Source organism: Protopterus annectens, chromosome 5.part0, assembly GCF_019279795.1.
Source record: "Protopterus annectens isolate FY-2018-M chromosome 5.part0, PAN1.0, whole genome shotgun sequence".
Lineage (NCBI taxonomy): Eukaryota > Metazoa > Chordata > Ceratodontiformes > Protopteridae > Protopterus > Protopterus annectens.
Window position 1 is genome coordinate 1,434,804,751 of NC_056735.1, and position 20,084 is coordinate 1,434,824,834.

The 20,084-nt window shown below is 37.7% G+C and overlaps 1 protein-coding gene across 5 annotated transcripts in view; it reads right to left on the reverse strand.

The window, feature by feature from the left end:
* The window catches only part of NALCN (sodium leak channel, non-selective), a 3,563,801-nt gene that overhangs the window by 882,382 nt on the left and 2,661,335 nt on the right, over positions 1-20,084 (reverse strand). For all 5 annotated transcript variants that reach the window (XM_044071239.1, XM_044071242.1, XM_044071240.1 and 2 more), the window contains exon 15: positions 11,671-11,745. In XM_044071239.1, coding sequence (XP_043927174.1) covers positions 11,671-11,745 — 75 coding nt within the window. The remainder of the gene's footprint in view (positions 1-11,670; positions 11,746-20,084) is intronic.

Consider the following 20,084-nt stretch of genomic DNA (forward strand, 5'->3'; position numbering starts at 1 on the left):
ATTGCCCCATTATTGGCTTTGTCCAGGTTTTTTGTGCTAAGGTTGACAACTATGGCAAGAACTGAATTCACTGAATATGTCTGAGGGCTGTATTCCCTCATTACTGGGTTTGTCCAGGTGTTTTGGGCTAAGAGGTTGACAGCTATGGTGAGAACTGCATTCACTAAATGATAGCCATTTAAGTTTCAGTCTTCCTCTTTTACAAAGCAGCTGATTTGGCGAGTGGTATGTTGCTCTGACTGTTTTGCACAGGGAGCTTGGCAGTAAAATGTATGGTTCTAGCAACTTTCCAAGATTATACAAGCAATGTTTGTGTCCCTGGTTTTTGGGCTTTTGACCCCCCCCCCCATACATTTTGGCTTTTTCCAGTTTTCTTGTGCTGCGAAGTTGAGTATTGAGTAGATTTTACAAGGAGTTGAGAGCTGCAGGGGAACAGAAGTTTAGTGTTGCTTAAGTGAAGTTGGTTTGCCTTGTTAATAGCACAACAGGTTGTGTACTTGCCTTTGATGCAGAAGGCTGTGGGTTCTACTCCCACAAGGGGTGGATGCTGCTGTACTGAGAATGTTCTCCTTGGTGAAGATACTAACTATGCGTCCATTATCAGTTTGCCATCCTTTTCCTCTTGCAATATTACTAGCTTATCATTTTTTTAATGTAATATAGGCAATTTATTCCTGAGGGGCAACAGACACTTTATTTTTCGATGAAACCATTAAATATAAAGGTGTTTGCTAGCAGCAACCTCTTCATTAGTTACAGATTTCTTTAATGTGGAATTATTTAGATGACTTTTACTACTTCAGAGAGTGCATATTTACTGATAATGGACTGTAGAATAGTGCATATTTACTGATAATGGTGGACTGTAGAATTGTGCATATTTACTGATAATGGTGGACTGTAGAATTGTGCATATTTACTGATAATGGTGGACTGTGGAAGTCTGAGTAGACTTTTATGATAAATGTTCTGAACTGGGCAGTTTTGTCATTATGGGTGCATGCATTTTGTTTCATTGCTTACTGGAAAAATGTTCAAAACAAATTTAAAATGCCCTCTAACAACTGTAATATATTGTACAAGGAATATAATTTAGTACAATGAGGAAGGTGTATCAAAGAGCACATGTATGTTTCATATGCAAGAGGCCTATGATTTGAAAACAGCCCAAAATTAATCTTTATCTGCCACTGGCAAAATGTATTTTCAATGAATGTGAGTTTCAAGGGCAGAGAAGTTTTAATGCTAAGTTTTCATTGTGAGACTGCATTGCTTTGTTTAGTAGATGGCTTAGTGTTTGTGCTGTAAAATACAAAATAAAACTTTCAAATGAAGTCCAACTCATCATAGAAGTAAAGCAGTATGCACATTAGTGTTTCTGGTAAATGGAGTGAAATAGCCAAGTAATGGTTCATTGGAATGGCTGCAGAGGCTCCATTCAACCATGATTTTGTCAGGGGGGAAGGGCAGCAAACTCAGACAGGCCCAGCTGAACTATACCTCCCAACTGTCCAGATTTTCAAAGAATGAATAGATTTTTGCTTCTTATTTTTGGTTTGTTCTTCATAAAATTTGTAGTTTTCTGGCAAATCATTTATAAATTGTCACTAAATAATGATATACTGAGTTTCAGACTTCATAACCTTCAGAAAAATGCATGCTAAAGTAAGAACTGTTATTATATCAACTGTCTCAATTTATACAAGAGCAATTTTTAGTACTGTTTATATGTTCCCCCAATATATTTGGTGTTGTTCAGATTTACTGCATTAACAGGTTGAGAGGTACATGCAAATAAATTGCTTTATAGAATTAGGCATAGCCAACCTCTCAACTGTCCCCGATTTTGGCTCAAAATGTTGCTCTTCCCCCTAATAATCCCTCCGCAAAATAGCAATTTTGGAAGAAAACATGGAGGGTTTACAATTAAGAAATAACTGTAATAATCAGTTATAGATTACTTGAAATGCATGCAGATTCTTTTATTTTGTCAGCTGCTCAAGTTAGTAGTACTAATATTAAAGTGTCCCTTCTTTGACAGGCTCCCAGCTGTATTGTGTAGCTATTTTATATTTTTGTATCACATTTGGTCCATTTTTCATAAAATTGTGTTTTTGGCAAATCAGTGACAAATCACTAAAGACTGAAGTTAGAAAGTAATGACAGACATTTGAGTTTCAGATTTTATTCCCTTCAGAAAAGTCTTACCAATGCAAGACCTATTCTATTATCTTTCTAAGTTTATTAGAGCAATATTTAAAAATTGTCCTTATTTTTGGGCATTTGTCCCACTTCTTCTGTGTATGGCTTTGTCCAGATTTCTTACTTTGAGGTTGAGAGGTATGACAAATGTGTCAGGGCCATCACAGTCAGCCAGAGACATTTCAAATTGTGACATACTTGTTGCACCCCACTCCACCATGTAGTGACTCTGGATGTGTCCAAGCAAGGCAAGGAGTAGTTATGCAGTGTAAATGTGCAGTGTGTCCCCCCCATCCAAGGTAGACAGAAGTACTACAGTGGCTTTTCAACTGTCTTTGATTTTACAGAAAGGTCTGGTTTCTGTCATATTTTTGTACTGTTGATTTATGCTTATTACTCAAAGTGCCTGTTGCTCTGTGTTTAAGTAGCAATGCTTTAATGACCATAAGGTAAGCTTGTCTGAAATCGTAAGATGCAAGTAAGCTTTAATAAGCATACTGTTAAAGAATTGCCAACATTGAAAGCCTTTATGTTCTTGCCATGCAGAGAATACTTGACTAGATAATGTATAAGCCTTGGGTATTAAAGGACAGGATTCCATTATTTTAAAAAGCTCATTACACTTGTTGGAGACTTCCAGTCATCTCTACAGATTTTACCCATAAACTAAACAGAATGCCAATGATCATGTGTGGTCCATAACCTGTACAGTAATCCTTTAAGCAATGTATCTTGAGCTTGTTTCTTGTTTGCTTTTCATTTTTTACTTACATGTTTTCCCCATGAAACAAGTAGATAGTTGTCAGGCAGCAGGTCTTTTTTGGATAAACATTTTTACAAGTGGGGGCATCACAGAGATTTCTACTTTCAGCGTGTTACTTGGTACTTTAATAAAGCTGAATATAAATTATAATTAGAACTGCAGTGCAAGGAGAAGTGGTTTGAGTTGAGTGCTTCTGGTTTTTCTTGTACTTGATTTTGACTGGCATTCCAGTAATGTATTTTAAAAAGTAATTTATGTTTTCATGCCTCAATCTTTTGTTTCCATCTAGATATTAAGTAAGCTGTCATGCAGCCAATGCAATGAAATACTTTTATTCTTCTACACTTATTTTTGTCTTGATTGGACTCTCATAATGATGGTTTGGCACCCAGGGCAGCATATTTAATTAAAGTTAGTTTTTGTGGTTTTGAGCATAGCTCCTCCCCTTCTAGTTGGCCACACCCCTTCCCCTTAACCCCACCCATTCAGCTGTCTCCTGCAGCCCCCCCTTTGATTTGAAGTCACCAGCCACCACTGCCCCTTCCATCCCTGATAGTGACCCTACCTGTACCTCTTGTTCTATTCTGATTAGTATTTTGAATGCCTTTATATATAATAGAGGTGTATCTCCCTCTTCTTAGTTGAAATATCTGATCACAAAATTCATCAACTAATGTCGCTGGATATTCATGTTCTAAAAACATTGCTTTTAGATTACTAAATTCCTCCCTACACCGGTCATCTTTCGAAGTGAGTTTAGAAGCTCTAATAAATTGACTTTTCACAATCCCCTTCTTCTGATATAAAGTGACTACTTTTATAGTGGAAAAAAGAATTACAGAATGTGGACTTCCTGTATATACAAGTCTCAAAGTTGTTATGCACGCCTTTACTTATTTTCACATCTAAATAATGGATCTCCCATTCATTAACATTGTGGGTGAATTTTTAAAATGAGGTCGTGTTTTCCAGTTAATTGACAAAATCCATAAACTGTTCTAAATGTCCTGCCTATACTAGGAGTATATCATCCAATAATGAAAATATCCCTGGCATTTCTTAAACAAATCTATTTTAAATACAGTTTCTGTTTCCCATTTAAGCAGGACTGCGTTTCTGAATGTGGGGGCACATGCAGCCCCCATAGCAACACTTTGTAGTTGCTTCAAATATTTACATTAAAAAAATAAAGTTGTTTGTCAATATGATATCCATTAAGTCACATCACAATTTCACTTCCTCTGATGCTACCTCTTTGAACTCTAATAATGCTGACTCAAACCATGCTAGTCCACACTCGTGATATAACAGCGAACAAGTTCTTAATGTCCATTGTGACCATAAACCAATTTTCATCATTACTGATGTGTCTCAGTTTATCAATAAAGTTCCATGAACCCTTAAGGATGTGATAACTATACTTGAATACACTTTTTTATTTGCGTCTATAAATTTTGTGATTGGTTCAGTTACTGAACCTTTAGCAGACACAGTTGGTCGAAGAGTAGGATTATTCACATCAGAATGTATTTTTGGCATACCAAATATCTTTGGTATAATCAGATGATTGATCTTTAAATATTGGTATACTTCAGATGAAATAACCTCAAATAACAACAACTCATTTAGATGTACATAAATTATGTCATAAGCAGTATTGATCTAATTTATGGACACTATTTGATATATGTTTTCATCAGTCAACATTGATATCATTCTGCAGACGTAATCTATAGTGTCCAAAGCACCATTCCTCTTCCTTAATCCAGTCTTCTCATGCATCTGATGTTCTTATTAGAAGCAATTTCCTGTAAGTTTGTTTTAGTTAAATTATGAAAAAAAGCCATCCTACAGTTCCTTAGCAATTCTCTTATTTCTCTTTCACAAGTTCTTTCAACTACACTGATTACCAGATGTACAGGAGGCTTAAAAGTACTTTTATGTTTTAGCCTTGTTTCTGGGGGTCTGTATATCATTTTTACCATTCATAGATATATCTAAGTTCAGTTTCCTAATAAACAACTTAAAAATTTAGCAGTGTTTGCTCAAGGTTAGCCCTCCCTGAGGGAATAAATTTAAATCCCTTTACAAACAGTGCATGACGTTCAGGACAAATGTTCAAGTCAGTGAAATTAGAAATGCTGTAATTATAAAATGATGTAACTGATACAGTACCTTGCAATGTAATATTTACGTTGGTTACTGAGCCTTTGTATTTTGTAGTATCACTATATAATAGGAATTGTCAGAAACTAAGAACCTTTCATTTTAGTATTGGCATGCCTGACAGAATCTGTCAATTATCAGGCATTAATACCTGATTCTAAAGTTATTTTTGAATATGCTCACAAACTTAATAAAATAAAATATAATTTTATTAGTATTAAAAGCTATTCTTTTCCAGGTATAACAGAAATTAACCTAGTTAATGGAAAGCTTCATCGTGGTGTTGATTTCTTTATCCTAAGTAATTATTCCAGCATTATTCCTTTTTGCATGGACAAAGCTTAAGCAGAAAATTGAAAGGAAAAAAAAAATTTAAATGGAAGGTAATGACAGCAGATGCACTGCAAAAAAGTCTGAAAAAATTTGAAAACAGTATGCAGTAGTGCAGTCTGAAATGTGGAACAGCTTTTTCATATTGCTAAGCATCCAAAATTAGCTTACAATTTTGACATTTTCTATACACACAAGTTAACAAATTTCAGAAAATATACCTTTTATTTTTTATCTAAGTGAGCAAAATACAAAATCTAAAAGTATTCTAACAAGCAATGTGTATATTGTATAAAGAGATCTGACATCTAAATGTAAAACATCCAAAAAATGAATTACTGTGTTACCTAACATAAAAACGAAACTTTTATGACGAGCAAGAGAATAATATAATCCACCTTCTTCCTGACATGTAAGAAAGAGTGAAGTACCTGTGCTTGAGAGAACTTCCTTCCAGTTAATCCCTTAATTATAATTATTGCAGTCATTCACAATGCTTGTTATTGAAGAAATGCATGTGTGTCAGACATCCCTGTGCTCAAGGGGGAACACTGTCTAGTTACATGACTTTTTCTAGTCACACAGCAGGTAAATCAAAAGGAGTAAAAATACTCAAATACTGTACCCTTAACTGTAGGAAACAGATTACGTAGATCTTGGAGTCTAAATTTTATGTACTAACTGTTAGACATTCATTATCAGTTTTATTTTCTGATAAATCACTGAAGGAGTGGGGTCAGTCAGTAATGCCAGTCATTAGAGTTTAATATTTTGTTGTTCAGAAAACATAGGTTGCTGCTAAACTTGTTATTTAGTTAACTTTTTAAGTGAATTATAATAGTCCAGCTGATTCATGTCTCTGATTTTATCCATATTTCTGCCCTTTTCCCTAACTTATTTTTTCTTGTAAATCATGGAGGATTAGTCAGTCAATAATACAAGTCATCAGACTTTCATAGTTTTTATTGTTCAGAAAATGGATGTCCATGCTATACCTATTGCTCTAGATTCTAAGGTAGTTCTTAAACATACAGTCCAGGAGTAAATTAATGAACCTGTCCAAAATTCAAATAGCACTGTTTTGTTAAGTGATTTGCTCAAGGTCAAACAAAAGGCAAACAAAGGCTGAGGGAATACGACCCTGTACCACAGGAAGAAGCTTGTTAAAAGCTCATAGCCTTAATCATCTATTTGGTTCCCTATTAGATGAATGAATGCTTAAAATGTCAAGTACGACACGCTAGACAGCTTTTAAGCAAAACCGGAGAATGTTGAAACAGGGAATTTCAAAAAGTTACAGTTGGCCAGCTGTGAGGAAACCAATGGCTGATGTCAGAACGTTTACCATGTCTCGCCATTCCTACAGTCCTCCACTGTGGTGTGGTCTTGATATTCAACCTGTGAAATGTTCGGTCAGTCCTCCACTGTGCTACGATCTCAGAGTTGGTATATTTAAGTAAGGGGGTGTGGGGAGCACAACCCCCCATGTTGGGAGGATGTGAGGGAAAAGCTCCCCACTTTAATTTTTTTGTTTTGTTTTTTTTTTTGGGGGGTGGAGGTTGTAATGGTGTACAATACATTGTAGCCATCAGCTGTTGGTTTCCTGATGGCTGGCCAACTATAACTTTTCGAAACTCCTTGTTTCAATATTCTAGGGTTTCGATTAGATGAACGTTCGCTTAAAAGTTGTCGACCATGTTGTACTCGACATTTTAAGTGTTCATTCATCTAATACAGACCCCTCTATGTCAGCTGTTAGAATATGTGTGTGAACTGAATTAGACTTGCCTGGCAGTTACAACTCTGAGATGTTAAACTTCTGTTTGCAGTCTGAAATACAGTGTTTGAATCTTTCATCTCTACTGGTCTACTGGACGTTGAGCAAGTCATTTAGCCGGACAGTACTTCAACATCACTCCTGAAAAGGGATACTTTGTCCAGACGGCTTACCTGGGCAACAGATAAAATAAAATAATATTTAAAATTTGGCCCTTTTTGGACCACTACCAACACTATTTTAGGATTTGTCCAGATTTCTTGAGCAAAAAAGTTGAGAGGTGTTTTGGTCTGTCTCTAGCAAGATGTGTGGCTGTCTGATAAATTGTTGAGGACTGCAGTCACGAAAAACTGACAGCAATGCTTGGTCAATTATAAACACACATACATACACAAGCGAGCTCACACACACACACATACACACACACACACACACACACACACACACACACACACACACACACACACACACACACACACACAAAAATTCACAAATAACAAATGCACAGAAGCCTTCTGCTCAGCCATTGCTATAATCATTGAACAGAAAGGAGAATATTAGCTCTCATTTGGACTCAAACCCAAGAACTCCAGTAATGTGTGTGTGTGTGTGTGTGTGTGTGTGTGTGTGTGTGTGTGTGTGTGTGTGTGTGTGTGTGTGTGTGTGTGTGTGTGTGTGTGTCATGCAGGGGGGGTGCTAGAGGCTCTTGTTGGTGTTGCAGCAGTACCACTAGCATGGTATGCAGGAAGTCTTGGGTTTGAGCCCCATATGAGCGCTAATCATTTTCTTTCACATCTTTGATTTCAGAAAATGCTTGCTAATGCAAAGCTTGTTACTCTAGTAAATTTTCAAATATAAGAGCAATATTTAAAATTTGTTCCTAATTTTTGTCTTTGTTTTTGTTTCTGATTCTTGAGAAAGGTTGAGAGGGCAGATGGAAGTTGCAGTAGGTTGCATTGTATGGTTCTAAAAGCCCGAGCTGAGATATGTTTCTGGGCCACAATTTATGAATTTATTCATTCACTTGATCTCAAGCAAATACCTCTGGAGTACAGCCATACAAGTGACTGTAACTGATATGTGTGTAGAGGGTGAGAGAGTATAGTTCCTAACTATCCCTAACTACTTAAGAGCCATTGCAAGCCTAGGCAATATAATCTAATTTTACCCAATATGTGGTCCCTAGGGGCAAAAGTATGGCATAGATTTGTGTCTGTGCATTAAGTATCTTACAGATTGCCCACATGCTCATAAGGGACATAGGCACTACCCCGGTGTTAATTTGCAATTCCCCATCCATTGATCCAAACTGCATTTGAAGAGGGCCAGGGAAGGACTTTGCTTAATGTTACTAGGAAGTCTGTTCCAAAGAACAGGCAATCTCTGAGACACATATCTGTCTCTCCAGCATGTTTTGTTTGAGTCACTGACTAAGTTCAGATCCCTAGATCAGGTGACTGTCATGCTGTTTGACTTCCATATTTGCAGCAGCTCCATCAGGGCTGGATTTGTGAGTGCCTTGCAAGTCAGGAATAGGTCACACCTTAATAATTGGTAGGAAACAGAGTAAAGGGATAGGGATTTTAGTCTGTCTGCATAGTTCATGTTGTTTACACCCTGTATTTTCTTTGTGAGGAACTTCTGAGGTCACTGCAGCTGCTGTAAGTGCCTAGTCAAGTAAATGTCAGATTGTGCACTGTACTCAATTATTGATCTAATGAGGGCTCAGTATAGTGGGACTATAATTTCCTTGGATCTGGATGCAATATGTTTGCTTATAAGTTGTGCCACATAAGATGATTTCCTCACCACTTTGGATATATGGCAGTCAAAGTTCAGGCTACTATCTCTCTGCATACCTAGAACTCTCACCTCTAAGTCCACTCTAAGAGATGTGCTATTGAGGTTGTACTTCACAGGGTATTTGACTTCCCAAAGGGCATGCTAATGCATTTTTTTACATTTAGTTTTAGGCCACGGTTCTGACACAAATTATTTTTCTGATATAGACCCTCCTGAAGGATATTTACATCACTGGGGGATTCCATAGTTGGCCCCAGCTTGCAGTCATCTGTAAATGAATGTTGTCATCCAGAGGCCCGGCACATTTGCCTTGACTTCAGAGAAGTATATTCCGAATAGGAGTTCATAGGTTCATAGGTGTGTACTAGGCTAATGGCCCTGGAGCCTTTACAAGCCTAGCCCATAGGATTACCCTGGCGTCATGCCACCTGACCTTAGTTCCCAGAGCCTCTGTCGAGTATTGCAACTGGTGTGATCCCAGGGCTGCATTTTTTATTTCCCATCCACTCATCAAGATTTCTTTTGAAGAGGGCCAGTGAGGTGCTCTGTTTGACATGTATGGGAAGTCTATTCCATAGCATGGGCAGCCTCTAGGTTATGAACCTGTCCCTCCAGCACATTTTGTTGATTGTGGTAATGAGGTTGAGGTATCTGGAGTGTGTGGTGCGGAGGGATTGGGATTTCTTTAGATGTAGCATTTTTAACATAGCTGGGTCAGACAAGTTCTTAAAGTTTTTGGATTTAGGTGGGGGTACTAGATTTACCTTTATTTCATGCAAGACCACTTTCTGATCTGATCTTATGGTCTCCTATGACCAGAATATTGGGTTGTGGAGTGTTTTGCCTTATGAGCTTTGTAGTTGAGACACAATGAGATCTGACTTTATGTGTTGTGATGGGAATTGTCATTTATGTGCACATGCGGAGTTTATGAGGATTGTGCCTGAGAGGCCTTTGAGGTTTGGGAAAGTTACATGTGAGCACCCCCGCATACATGTGGTCTTTTGTGGAGACAGTGAGTGATGTGTTTGAGTCACTGACAATCTGTTTATTGCTTTTTGGGTCTGTATGTGAGAGTCTAGCCTCTAATGTCAATGTGTAACTACATCTCTCACATATTGTATTTGTCTGTTCAATAATTAACTGGTTGTCAGTGTACATAAGACCATATCCACCAAGCTGGATGCAGAGATAGCAGGAAATTGCCCATCCATGATTTCAGGTCATAATATATACTTGAAAGGATAGGAGTTGAGGGTGTTAGTAACCAGATGAGAGAAGTGTGCTTACATGGAGTAATCTGCAGCTAACCTAACCAGTGATGCTGCCCAGCACTAAATCAGATGCTATCTGAGCAGAAATAGTCCTGGGTGCTATAATAAGGTAACTAGCATAGTAATCTTTCAGAGTATAATGAAAATAAGCATTGTTTCCAGATGTTTGGTTCTGTACAGGGCACTGACACAGTGAACAGCTCCGTTCCCATGTGCAGAATTTATATCAGCACTAGAAATACAGAAAACTGACTGAGCCCTCTGGCCAATACAATGATTAAACGTAGAGCCCTTTTGTCTGCTTCCCAGCTCATATAGACTAGATAAACACCTAGTGCTACTAGATGAATACTCCCAGTCCTCCTAATGTAAAAACACAAGGAGTGTTTGGAGTGAAATGTATGACAAACAAGCTTAAAGATATGAAATGCTACCACAAACAAACTTAGATATAGATACAGCAGTGTACTTTAAACAGCTTATAAAAGTGTGATTATTCAATAAAAGTACTTTGCTTTGTAGAAATAAGCCAATAGCCACTCAACTGTACAGAATTTATAAAGGCACTAAAAACAAGATAAGCTAGTTAATAAGTCCTACAGCCAATAAAACTACATGCAGAAAACTTAGTGTGTTTCCCCAACCTAAACAGACCAGGCTACCACCAAGTTGCACTAGATGGAAAATACAGTGACCTACTGATGGAAAAACACAGAAAAGTGTTTGCATGAGTGTAAAAACATACTACTTTATCCAAACAGCTAGCTAGATAATGAATTCAGAGCAAGTAAATTAAGAGAACAAACAATGATAATTAGAATTCATGTTTTTCAAAATAAGTACAAGAAAAGGCAAATAAATAATTCAAGACATTAACAGTAGTGTAGAAAGGGAGGAGCTTATAAAGCTAAATTTACAGTAAAGGTGGGCAGCTTAAAATCACCAGGGTTAAAAACCAGATCATGCTCCTAATAAAATTTGTGGCTTTATGGTGAAGGGTTATTTCTGTTTAAGTAAAGTAAATGGCAGAAATCTACCAAAATATCATGTAACAAAAATAAATCAGTAAATAAATGTAACTAAATGGCTGTAAGTCTGAACAATCTTTATAAACAATAGACAGAAAAAAATGTATAAAACCGGTTAGTTAGTTAATTGCCAAAAATGATTCTATTTTTATCAATCATCAAAAATATTAGTATAAAATAAAATGTATTATTTTCAGGAGCTGAACACTTAGAAAATATTTATTTCTTTTGAATGAAAGTCAAGCAGACACATTTAAAAGTGCCTAAAATATAACATACTACTCCCAGAAGTACTTAGAAATTGCAAAAGGTGCATTTATTGCATACCTGCTTAAGTTTTTTCAGGTCTTCATCCAACTCCAGATTGTCTAAGATGACTGCAACAAACAAGCTAAGAAGAATCTAAAAAATAAAGAAAAGTGATAGTAAATTATGTATTACTTCCATTTGAAATGTTTCTCACTGTTATTATTTAGTTAACAATATGTTCATGTGTTCACATGAGGTGAAAAAAAAATGAAAACTGCAAATGTTACTTGAAATCTTTGCTCCGAAGCTGACATAAGTAACACAAAGATGTCTAAGGAATTTTTCTTGTAATTTATAGGGATGCAGGGGGCCACAGCATTTGTGTCTAGATACCACTAGCAATTACCTCTGTAGTGTCTCCTGCAATACACAGGATCTCAAATCACAAATCTATGTAACACACAAACAGTATAACCCCAAGTAGAACACTGATTCTCCCCTCACTTTTCGCAGAAAAAATACACGGATCATTCTTTCATGTAATAATGCATATACAATCTCCTTTGGGGATGGCAATGCTTAGATGATAGTGGTTTAGCTGCAAAGGGAAACTGATGTGTAGGGCAAAGGTTTGGGTGAATATCCCCATAAAGTTTTAGGAATGAAGTGGAGTGAAGGAGGTACAGCATCACTTACATTTGCATTTAACTTTTATTGCTGACATTGTCCAGGCTTTAAAGTAAAGGCTTCAGCAGTGGGGTAATCCTTTCTGAATCTTATGGAAATACTAATAATAAAGGCACAAGCTAACCCCATTCAGTAGACACATCATAAAGAAATAAATCCTGAACAGGAATCAAAAAATTGTTAAACAAAATAATGAAGAAAACATTCTGAAGCCTTCATAAGAAATATGCTCTGAGTTCAAATGAGTTCAGTATATGAGATGTAAATGTTAATGTTCAGTAGATCAAAAACAAAGACTCCAAGTCAGTAAAGCAAGTCCAAGATGCAGGAAACAATAAGCTTATTAGCTAGAAATGAAAATGAAAATCATGTTAGGTGCTTTTTTTCTGGCATCTTTCATCAGGACTTCATCAGAACCTCTTGTTACAATCTATCACTTTCTCTTTTAAAAGAACGAGTCACATGACATAAAATCAGCTGACACTGGGTGAATGTCCTTCAAAGTTTTTTAAAGATACAAGCCTTACATGTAAAACATGCAGTTAATTTAAAAGCAAAAAGGCATTGCTTACTCAAAATATAAAAATATTATAACCTAAAATCCTGTTTCTTGGTAAAAAATGTTACGAAAACATAACAATTCTTAGGGCTATGTGTGTTAAAATTTATGTATTTAAAGGTGTGTAAAAAATATATTTGTAAACTAGATATGGGCCAGGTATTTACTATACATGGGTTACAACTTTGCAGCTCTTAATCCAAGAGCACTAGTAACCGAAATGTGTTCATTTAACTCTTAGTTTACAAATATACTTTTTACACTGGTCACTGCTTAAAAAAGATACGTTGTCCAGAGGGATCAACTGTTAATAAATAGATAAAATAATATATAAAATGTGTCCCTTTTTCAGACTCTTCATCCTCAGCATTCTTGAACAAAGTTGAGAAACCTTTTGGTCTGGTGATTGTACAATTTTAGGCTTTCTGGCAAACTGTTGTGAATTGCAGTAACTAAATAATGACAGGCATGTGCATTTCAAACTTTGTATCCTTCAGAAAATGCTTACTAATGCAAAGTTTGTTATACTAACAACTTTCTAAACAAGTATACAAGGGAAATATTTAAAATCTCTTCCTGTTTTTTTGAGTTAAAAAGTTGAGAGAACAGAAGGGAGTTGCAATGGATTGCACTGTATGATTCTGTCAGCAGTAAGATGAAATATGTTTCTGGGCCATTATCTATAAATTTATTAATTCACTTGGTCTGAAGCAGATATCCAAGGTGTACAGTCATACAAATGGCTATAACTGGCGCGCGCGTGTGTGTGTGTGTGTGTGTGTGTGTGTGTGTGTGTGTGTGTGTGTGTGTGTGCGCGCGCGCTGATGTATGCAGGTGGTGTAGTGCTCAATGGTCAGTTATTTTCCCCCCTCATATTTGTGGGCTGGTACTTACAAAGTTTTTGGCTTTCTGGCAAAGAGTTGGGGATTGAATTCATTAAATAATGATAAATGTGACTTCACAGCTTTCAAAAGCATCACAGACAAACTCAACAAAATTAGAGACAAATATAAAAATAATCAAGGACAATCAGGGGCACTTTTTAAAATGTTAGTACTATTAACCTGAGATACTGACAGAGTAAGAGAGTGTGAATTAATAAACATTTTCTGAAACAAAAGAGGTCTACACCTCTAACTACTGTCATTATTTACTTAAATATAATTCAGCATCTTTTCTCCAAAGGTCAGCAGTTTTACAATGGAGTAACAGAGACAGAGCTAAAATTTGAGTCAAAATCAAGGAAAGCTGAGAAAAATGCTTGCAAATGCAAAGCCTGGTATGCCAGCAACTTTCTGTGCATATAAGGCAATATTTGAAATCCACTCCTGACTTTGGGTGTTTGTCTTTGATTCTTGACCTAAGAGGTTGGGAGGGTTGTACATATAAGGAAGGTTAATTGGTAGTCATGTGTGAGTGTGTGTATACATATTTAGGTCCTGCATCCCAGAGACAGTATGATGTAAATGACAAAACTGATTGTAGCAAACAGAAGCATCATCATATGAGACACATTCATTGGGTATGAGCCTCGGTTTCCTTGTTTTCATATTTGTTGAAAGCACATTTATTACTTGGCTCCAAATAATTAGACAACATGAAGTCTATCATGGGGGATCCAATAAACTCTGTGTAGGCTTTGTGTGAAGCTTACATGGAGTTTAAGTGTTTGTGTGGTGAGCAGTTGGGCTAATTACATATTCATGACGTGCACCACATTTAAACAGAAACAAGCATGTTTTCAGGGCTAGCAACAGTGTTGCCAGCCAGGAAACCATGCAAAGCAACACAGATAGAAGCAGACATGAAGATCTGTTTATCTATGGAGAAATGAGGTCTGCGGGATTGTGGGGAATGCCACAATGACTACCAGGGTTGATAATATAGCAATGTATATGGTCCAAAATCATTATAGGATAGTGTATGCAGTGCAAAGTACTGTAGAATCCCATTTCAGGCATTCTGTACAGAAGTTGGGTAAATGATCCATAATGGTACATGAATTGCCATTTTAAATAAAAAGTCAGGGGAAGTGTGTTTATTTTACCAGGACACACAGATGAATTGCAGGAATGAACACAGGGAAAGAGGACACTTGAAACTTTGTAATGTATAGTAGAGGAGGCCATGTAAATGGAAGACAGTTGTAGTAGGAACACTAATCATACATCAACATGGTACAGTACGGACTGCACAGTGAAAATATATTTTATCTGAGTGTCACATAAGGTGACAATAATGGAGACGATGTCTTTGTGATATAAACATCACAACATGTACAATGGAGAGGACGTCTATCAGGGATGTTATCTACAATAGTGGCTAGCTGCATATTGTGAGCTGTGTAAATGAGTTGTGTGAATATGACTGTAATGTCAGCAAAGGTCTCCAACAAGTGGGACACATAGCTACAGGCTCATGGACAACCGTAAACTGAAGCATGCACAATCATGTACAATATCAGAATAATAAGACCAGTAATACCATGTCTCTGACGTTCTCCGGTTCGATCCTTGGCTGGGGTGCCCTCTGTGCAGAGTCTGCATGTCCTCCCCGTGGTTGTGTTGGATTCTTCCAGGTGCTCTGGTTTCCTCCCACATCCCAAAGACATGCTGTAGGTGGACTGGACACTCTAAAATTGGCCCTAGGTGTGAGTGCGTTCATGTGTGTGCCTTCTGTGGAAGGTTGGGCGCTGGGCTCGCAACTAGACAACGTAAAACTCCACTGCCAATCATGAGTGGACAGGTGATCTGCTGTGGTGACCCCTAACTGGGAAAAAGCCGAAAGAAGAATACCATGTCTCTGACATAACATATGTGATTGTAAGTGATCGTAGATGTTTTTGCACTAACACACTTGTACAACTATTACAAGATGTCAGCAATTTATGAAGGTAATCAAGCTCATCATCCTGCCACTGTAACATCTGCTGGAGGTGTTAGGCTGGACACTGCTATACATGTATGTGACATTATGAGCAATCCAGACTAATTGAGAGGTGTGCATGTTATATATATATATATATATATATATATATATATATATATATATATATATATATATATATACGTCATTTCCGAAATGTTTTAAAGATACAACGTAATTGATTAAAATGCATTGCAACTTATACATCATATAACCAAGTGTATAAATATAAATTATATAGTTTTGAAATGATTTTAAAATATATATATATGGCACAATCCATACTGTCATGAATGTTACTCATGCCATCAATGTTGTAAAACAGCTATATATGTACTTGTGTGCATCACTTACTAAGCAATCTACAACAGGACTTAGCAGACCAAATTACTAGCATCTGGCACCATAGCCTGAGAACTGGCCTGGTTACAGCAGAGTAGAAAACAACAGCAATACTCTCCTTGAACAGAGGTGGGCAATCAACCACCCTGGGAAACATGGACCTATAATTCCAACCAGTCTCATCTGCAAGGCCATGGAAAGAATCATCATAGACCTTACAAACAAGGACAAAGGTGACCTTCAAATTCTAGACCCAAACCAGTTTGGCTTTGTTAAGGGTAGATCATGCTTATTAAGCATAGTAGACTTCTTTGACAAAGTCACCAATAAAGGTAGGACAGTGCATACCACCTATGTTGATCTTACCAAGGTTTTTGACATAATTCTCCACTCTGGTATCATTGAGAAACTCTCCCAGTTGGAGATTAACCCTAACAATGCTAGATGGTTAGCCAATTGGCTCATTGACAGAACACATACTGTGAAAGTTGGTGAATCAACCTCTTAGAAGTCTAGACTAAAGTATACAGCCTTTGGTTTACAAAGTTTGCAGATGATTGCATATTGGGTGCAATCCCTGAGACCACCAATGATGTTTACATATTACTGGAGGGTCTAACACAGACACATGATTGATGGCAAAGCCAAACAATCTAAAAAAAATGCAAAAATGTGCCATTATATTTGCCTTCTGCAAAGTGGAACTCCCAGCTAATTACAGCATTGACAACACTCTCCCTAAGGTCAAACCCATGGTGCAAAACCTGGGAACACAGGTAGATAGCAATTTGAACTTCAACAACCAATTTTCTACAGTTGTAAGGAAAGCCTTCTAAGTTGTGCACACCATAAGTCAGGCCATCATATCCAGCTGTGAGGATGTTATAAAACTACTGTTCTCAAACCTCATCAGTACACCAGTAGAGTACAATGCTCCCTTTTGAATATTCCTCACCAGACATGTGCAGCAGATGGAGAGACCACAGGGGTTTCTCAACAGGAAAATACAGGGCCTACAGCCATGTCATGACGTACAATGATAGACTGGAAGACCTGTCATTGTACTCTGTATCGTATTGGATGATGCGACTTCTACCTGGCCTGCTCCACATCAGCAAATATAATGGTGCAAGAGTCACTTTCCCCAGGGATCTTAACCTAGCCTGTGACAGTAACAAAACAAGCTTGAGAGACAGCTATAGCTGAGGACATCAGCAGAATCTGTTGACAGGAAGATGGTAATTGCAGTGTCACACATGCTGGTGTAAAATGCTCTCTCAAATGTCAAGCAAGAACACAAGGGCACAAACACACACACACACACACACACACACACACACACACACACACACACACACACACACACACACACACACACACACACACCAGTTGACTGGAGTGAGAACAGAAGCCCTACCGATCTAAGTACATGGACTAGAGAACCGAGTACTTTACAGAAGAGCCACATTAGAAGTCTGACTTTTAGAAAGCTGCAGGCCAGTTTATAGTGGATGACATCAGCAGTGGATATTGTAGAGAAGATGTAGTGAGGCCTGAAAGGAATGGATGTGTAGGCAAGTGCACTGTCAAACTATTGGTGATCCATGGGTTTGGAGTGGTAAATGCAAGATACTCAATTATGCTTTCCTGCCTACACACACACACACACACACACACACACACACACACACACACACACACACACACACACACACACACACACACACACACACACACACACACACACACACACACACACACACACACGCACACACACACACACACACACACACACACACACACACACACACGTTGATTGCAATAAAATTAAAACCCCTACCTATTTAAGCTCATGGACTACAGAAATGAGTACTTTACACAAGCACTATGGCAAAAGTCTGACTTTTACAAGGCTGCAGGACAGTTTACAGTGGATGGCATGAGCAGTGGATGTTAGAGAGAATATGTTGGGAGGTCTACATGAAATGGACAGCTAGCCATGTCCAACTGTCAGGATATTAAACATCTGCATGTTACCAGATTGATGAGTGTACAATGTGTAGCATTTGGTGTAATGTTTCCAATGTGCAGATATACTTTAAGAGACAGCTTTACAAACTATATGCAAACAGATGTCCACATTACTACATGTATTGGGAATTCTGAATGTGTACTGTCATTAGAAAGATGTGTGTGGTATATAAGACAGCATTTGTTATTTATTTATTTCTGTAGTGTAGTTGATATATTTGTGAACAAGTACTGAGAGATCAAGGTTGCAGTGTTATTTTCTTAGCACCTTACTTTTGTTTTTGTTTTTTAAATGTACTTTCATGGAATGAAGACTAAATAAACAGTAAACAAAAGTAATACATGCTATTATCCAGTTTGCATAGCACACCTCTGAGTAGCAGGTATGCATGATGGATGGCAAAGTATGTGCACATTTGATACACATTTTTACTGCTTTCCTTGTTTGCATGTAATTAGGTGGTGAGCAAATTCAAGCCTCATTGATAACAGTGTGAGAGTTCTCAGTATTTAGTGCATGAAACATACCCGCTGCGTAGCTGACATGGATGCAGCAAGTGCAAATGCACTGACACATTTCTTTTGGAGCCCAGATGATACAAGGCTCAATTCCAAGTGTATGTAATAGTTTTAAATAAGTAGTAAAAATGCAATTAAATAATTCTTTCTACTACATTCACTGTGTGTTAGTGTGTGTTACCTTTGTGCAGTAAGTTTAAGTGGCATTGCACAGAGGTAACCACACCAGTGAAGAGCCATTCACCTTCGCTTGGCATTGGTGTGACATGCCAAACTCCGCACAAACACAGAGGTCAAAAAATGAAGGGCTCCATTGCTTTTTTTGTTACTTATGTGTGTTGTGTGTGATTCTATTTTTGACCAGATTAAAAGTATTAAAATAGGGTAGATAGGAATGTGATGAAATGAGGGGAAAGTAGAGGGAAAAACAAAGGGAAAGCAATACAGGGATGTGTAGGTTTGAGGTATGAAAAAACTGTAGCTATCCATTTTTTCAACAGTGTAAAATGAAAATAAGTACAGAATATTAGCTAAATTTGGACTGTCACCTCCACAAAGTGGGGTAATAATGCAATTATGTTATATAGCCAATTGGACCAAATCAAGTGTATCAAGAAAATATGTGTTTGAAGTGGAGAGCTATGTAAGGGACAATATTTTTTTGTGGGACATGTGTCCTTTTTTTGTTTTTTACTTCATTAAGAGAGGAATGTTGGGTATGGGGCACTGGTATTCCTGGGTCAAGTTAAGTTGAGTAGGAGAGGAAGCAGATGCAAACAAATAGGACAAACAAGACAGGGATGGTGAGGGACAAAAAAGTTTGGGGGACATCATGATTGGGGTTATGGAGGGGATATCACAAGCCCATGCCCATCAAACATGAGGACAGTGGGAATCTAGCCCTCACCTCCAGGACTGTCATCACTGTCCCCATACTTTGCTGGAAGCTGGAGTGCTTGACATTTCCTCCTCCTATGGGCCATAAGGGAGAGCATTCTCTCAGTCTGGCATAGGTGTGCAAAAAATGGTGCTGTGCACAGCCCTACGCAACAACCCTGGCATCACCTGATGGGTTACAAAATCCCCTCCTCTGCCAGTACTCCCAGTAGGTACCATAGCACCAGCTGCCAGGGTAGTGCAACCTTAAGGTACAGGTAGTGCAGGGGCAGCAGAGGAAGTAATGCCAGGTTGGACTCCATATGTGCTGGATGTTGATACCAGAGCCAGTGGAGTGGTAGCAGGCTGAGCCACTGAGGCTGGCTTGCCTCCCTGTATTGTAAAGAATTTAATGATTTGTTAGAGATGGTTGGCTTGGAAACATTTTGATGACTCATAATGGAAAAAAGAGGTAAGAGTTGGGGTGAGAGAAAAAAAATTAATACAATTAGTACCATCATATGTGACATATAATGCATTATCACAATAATAC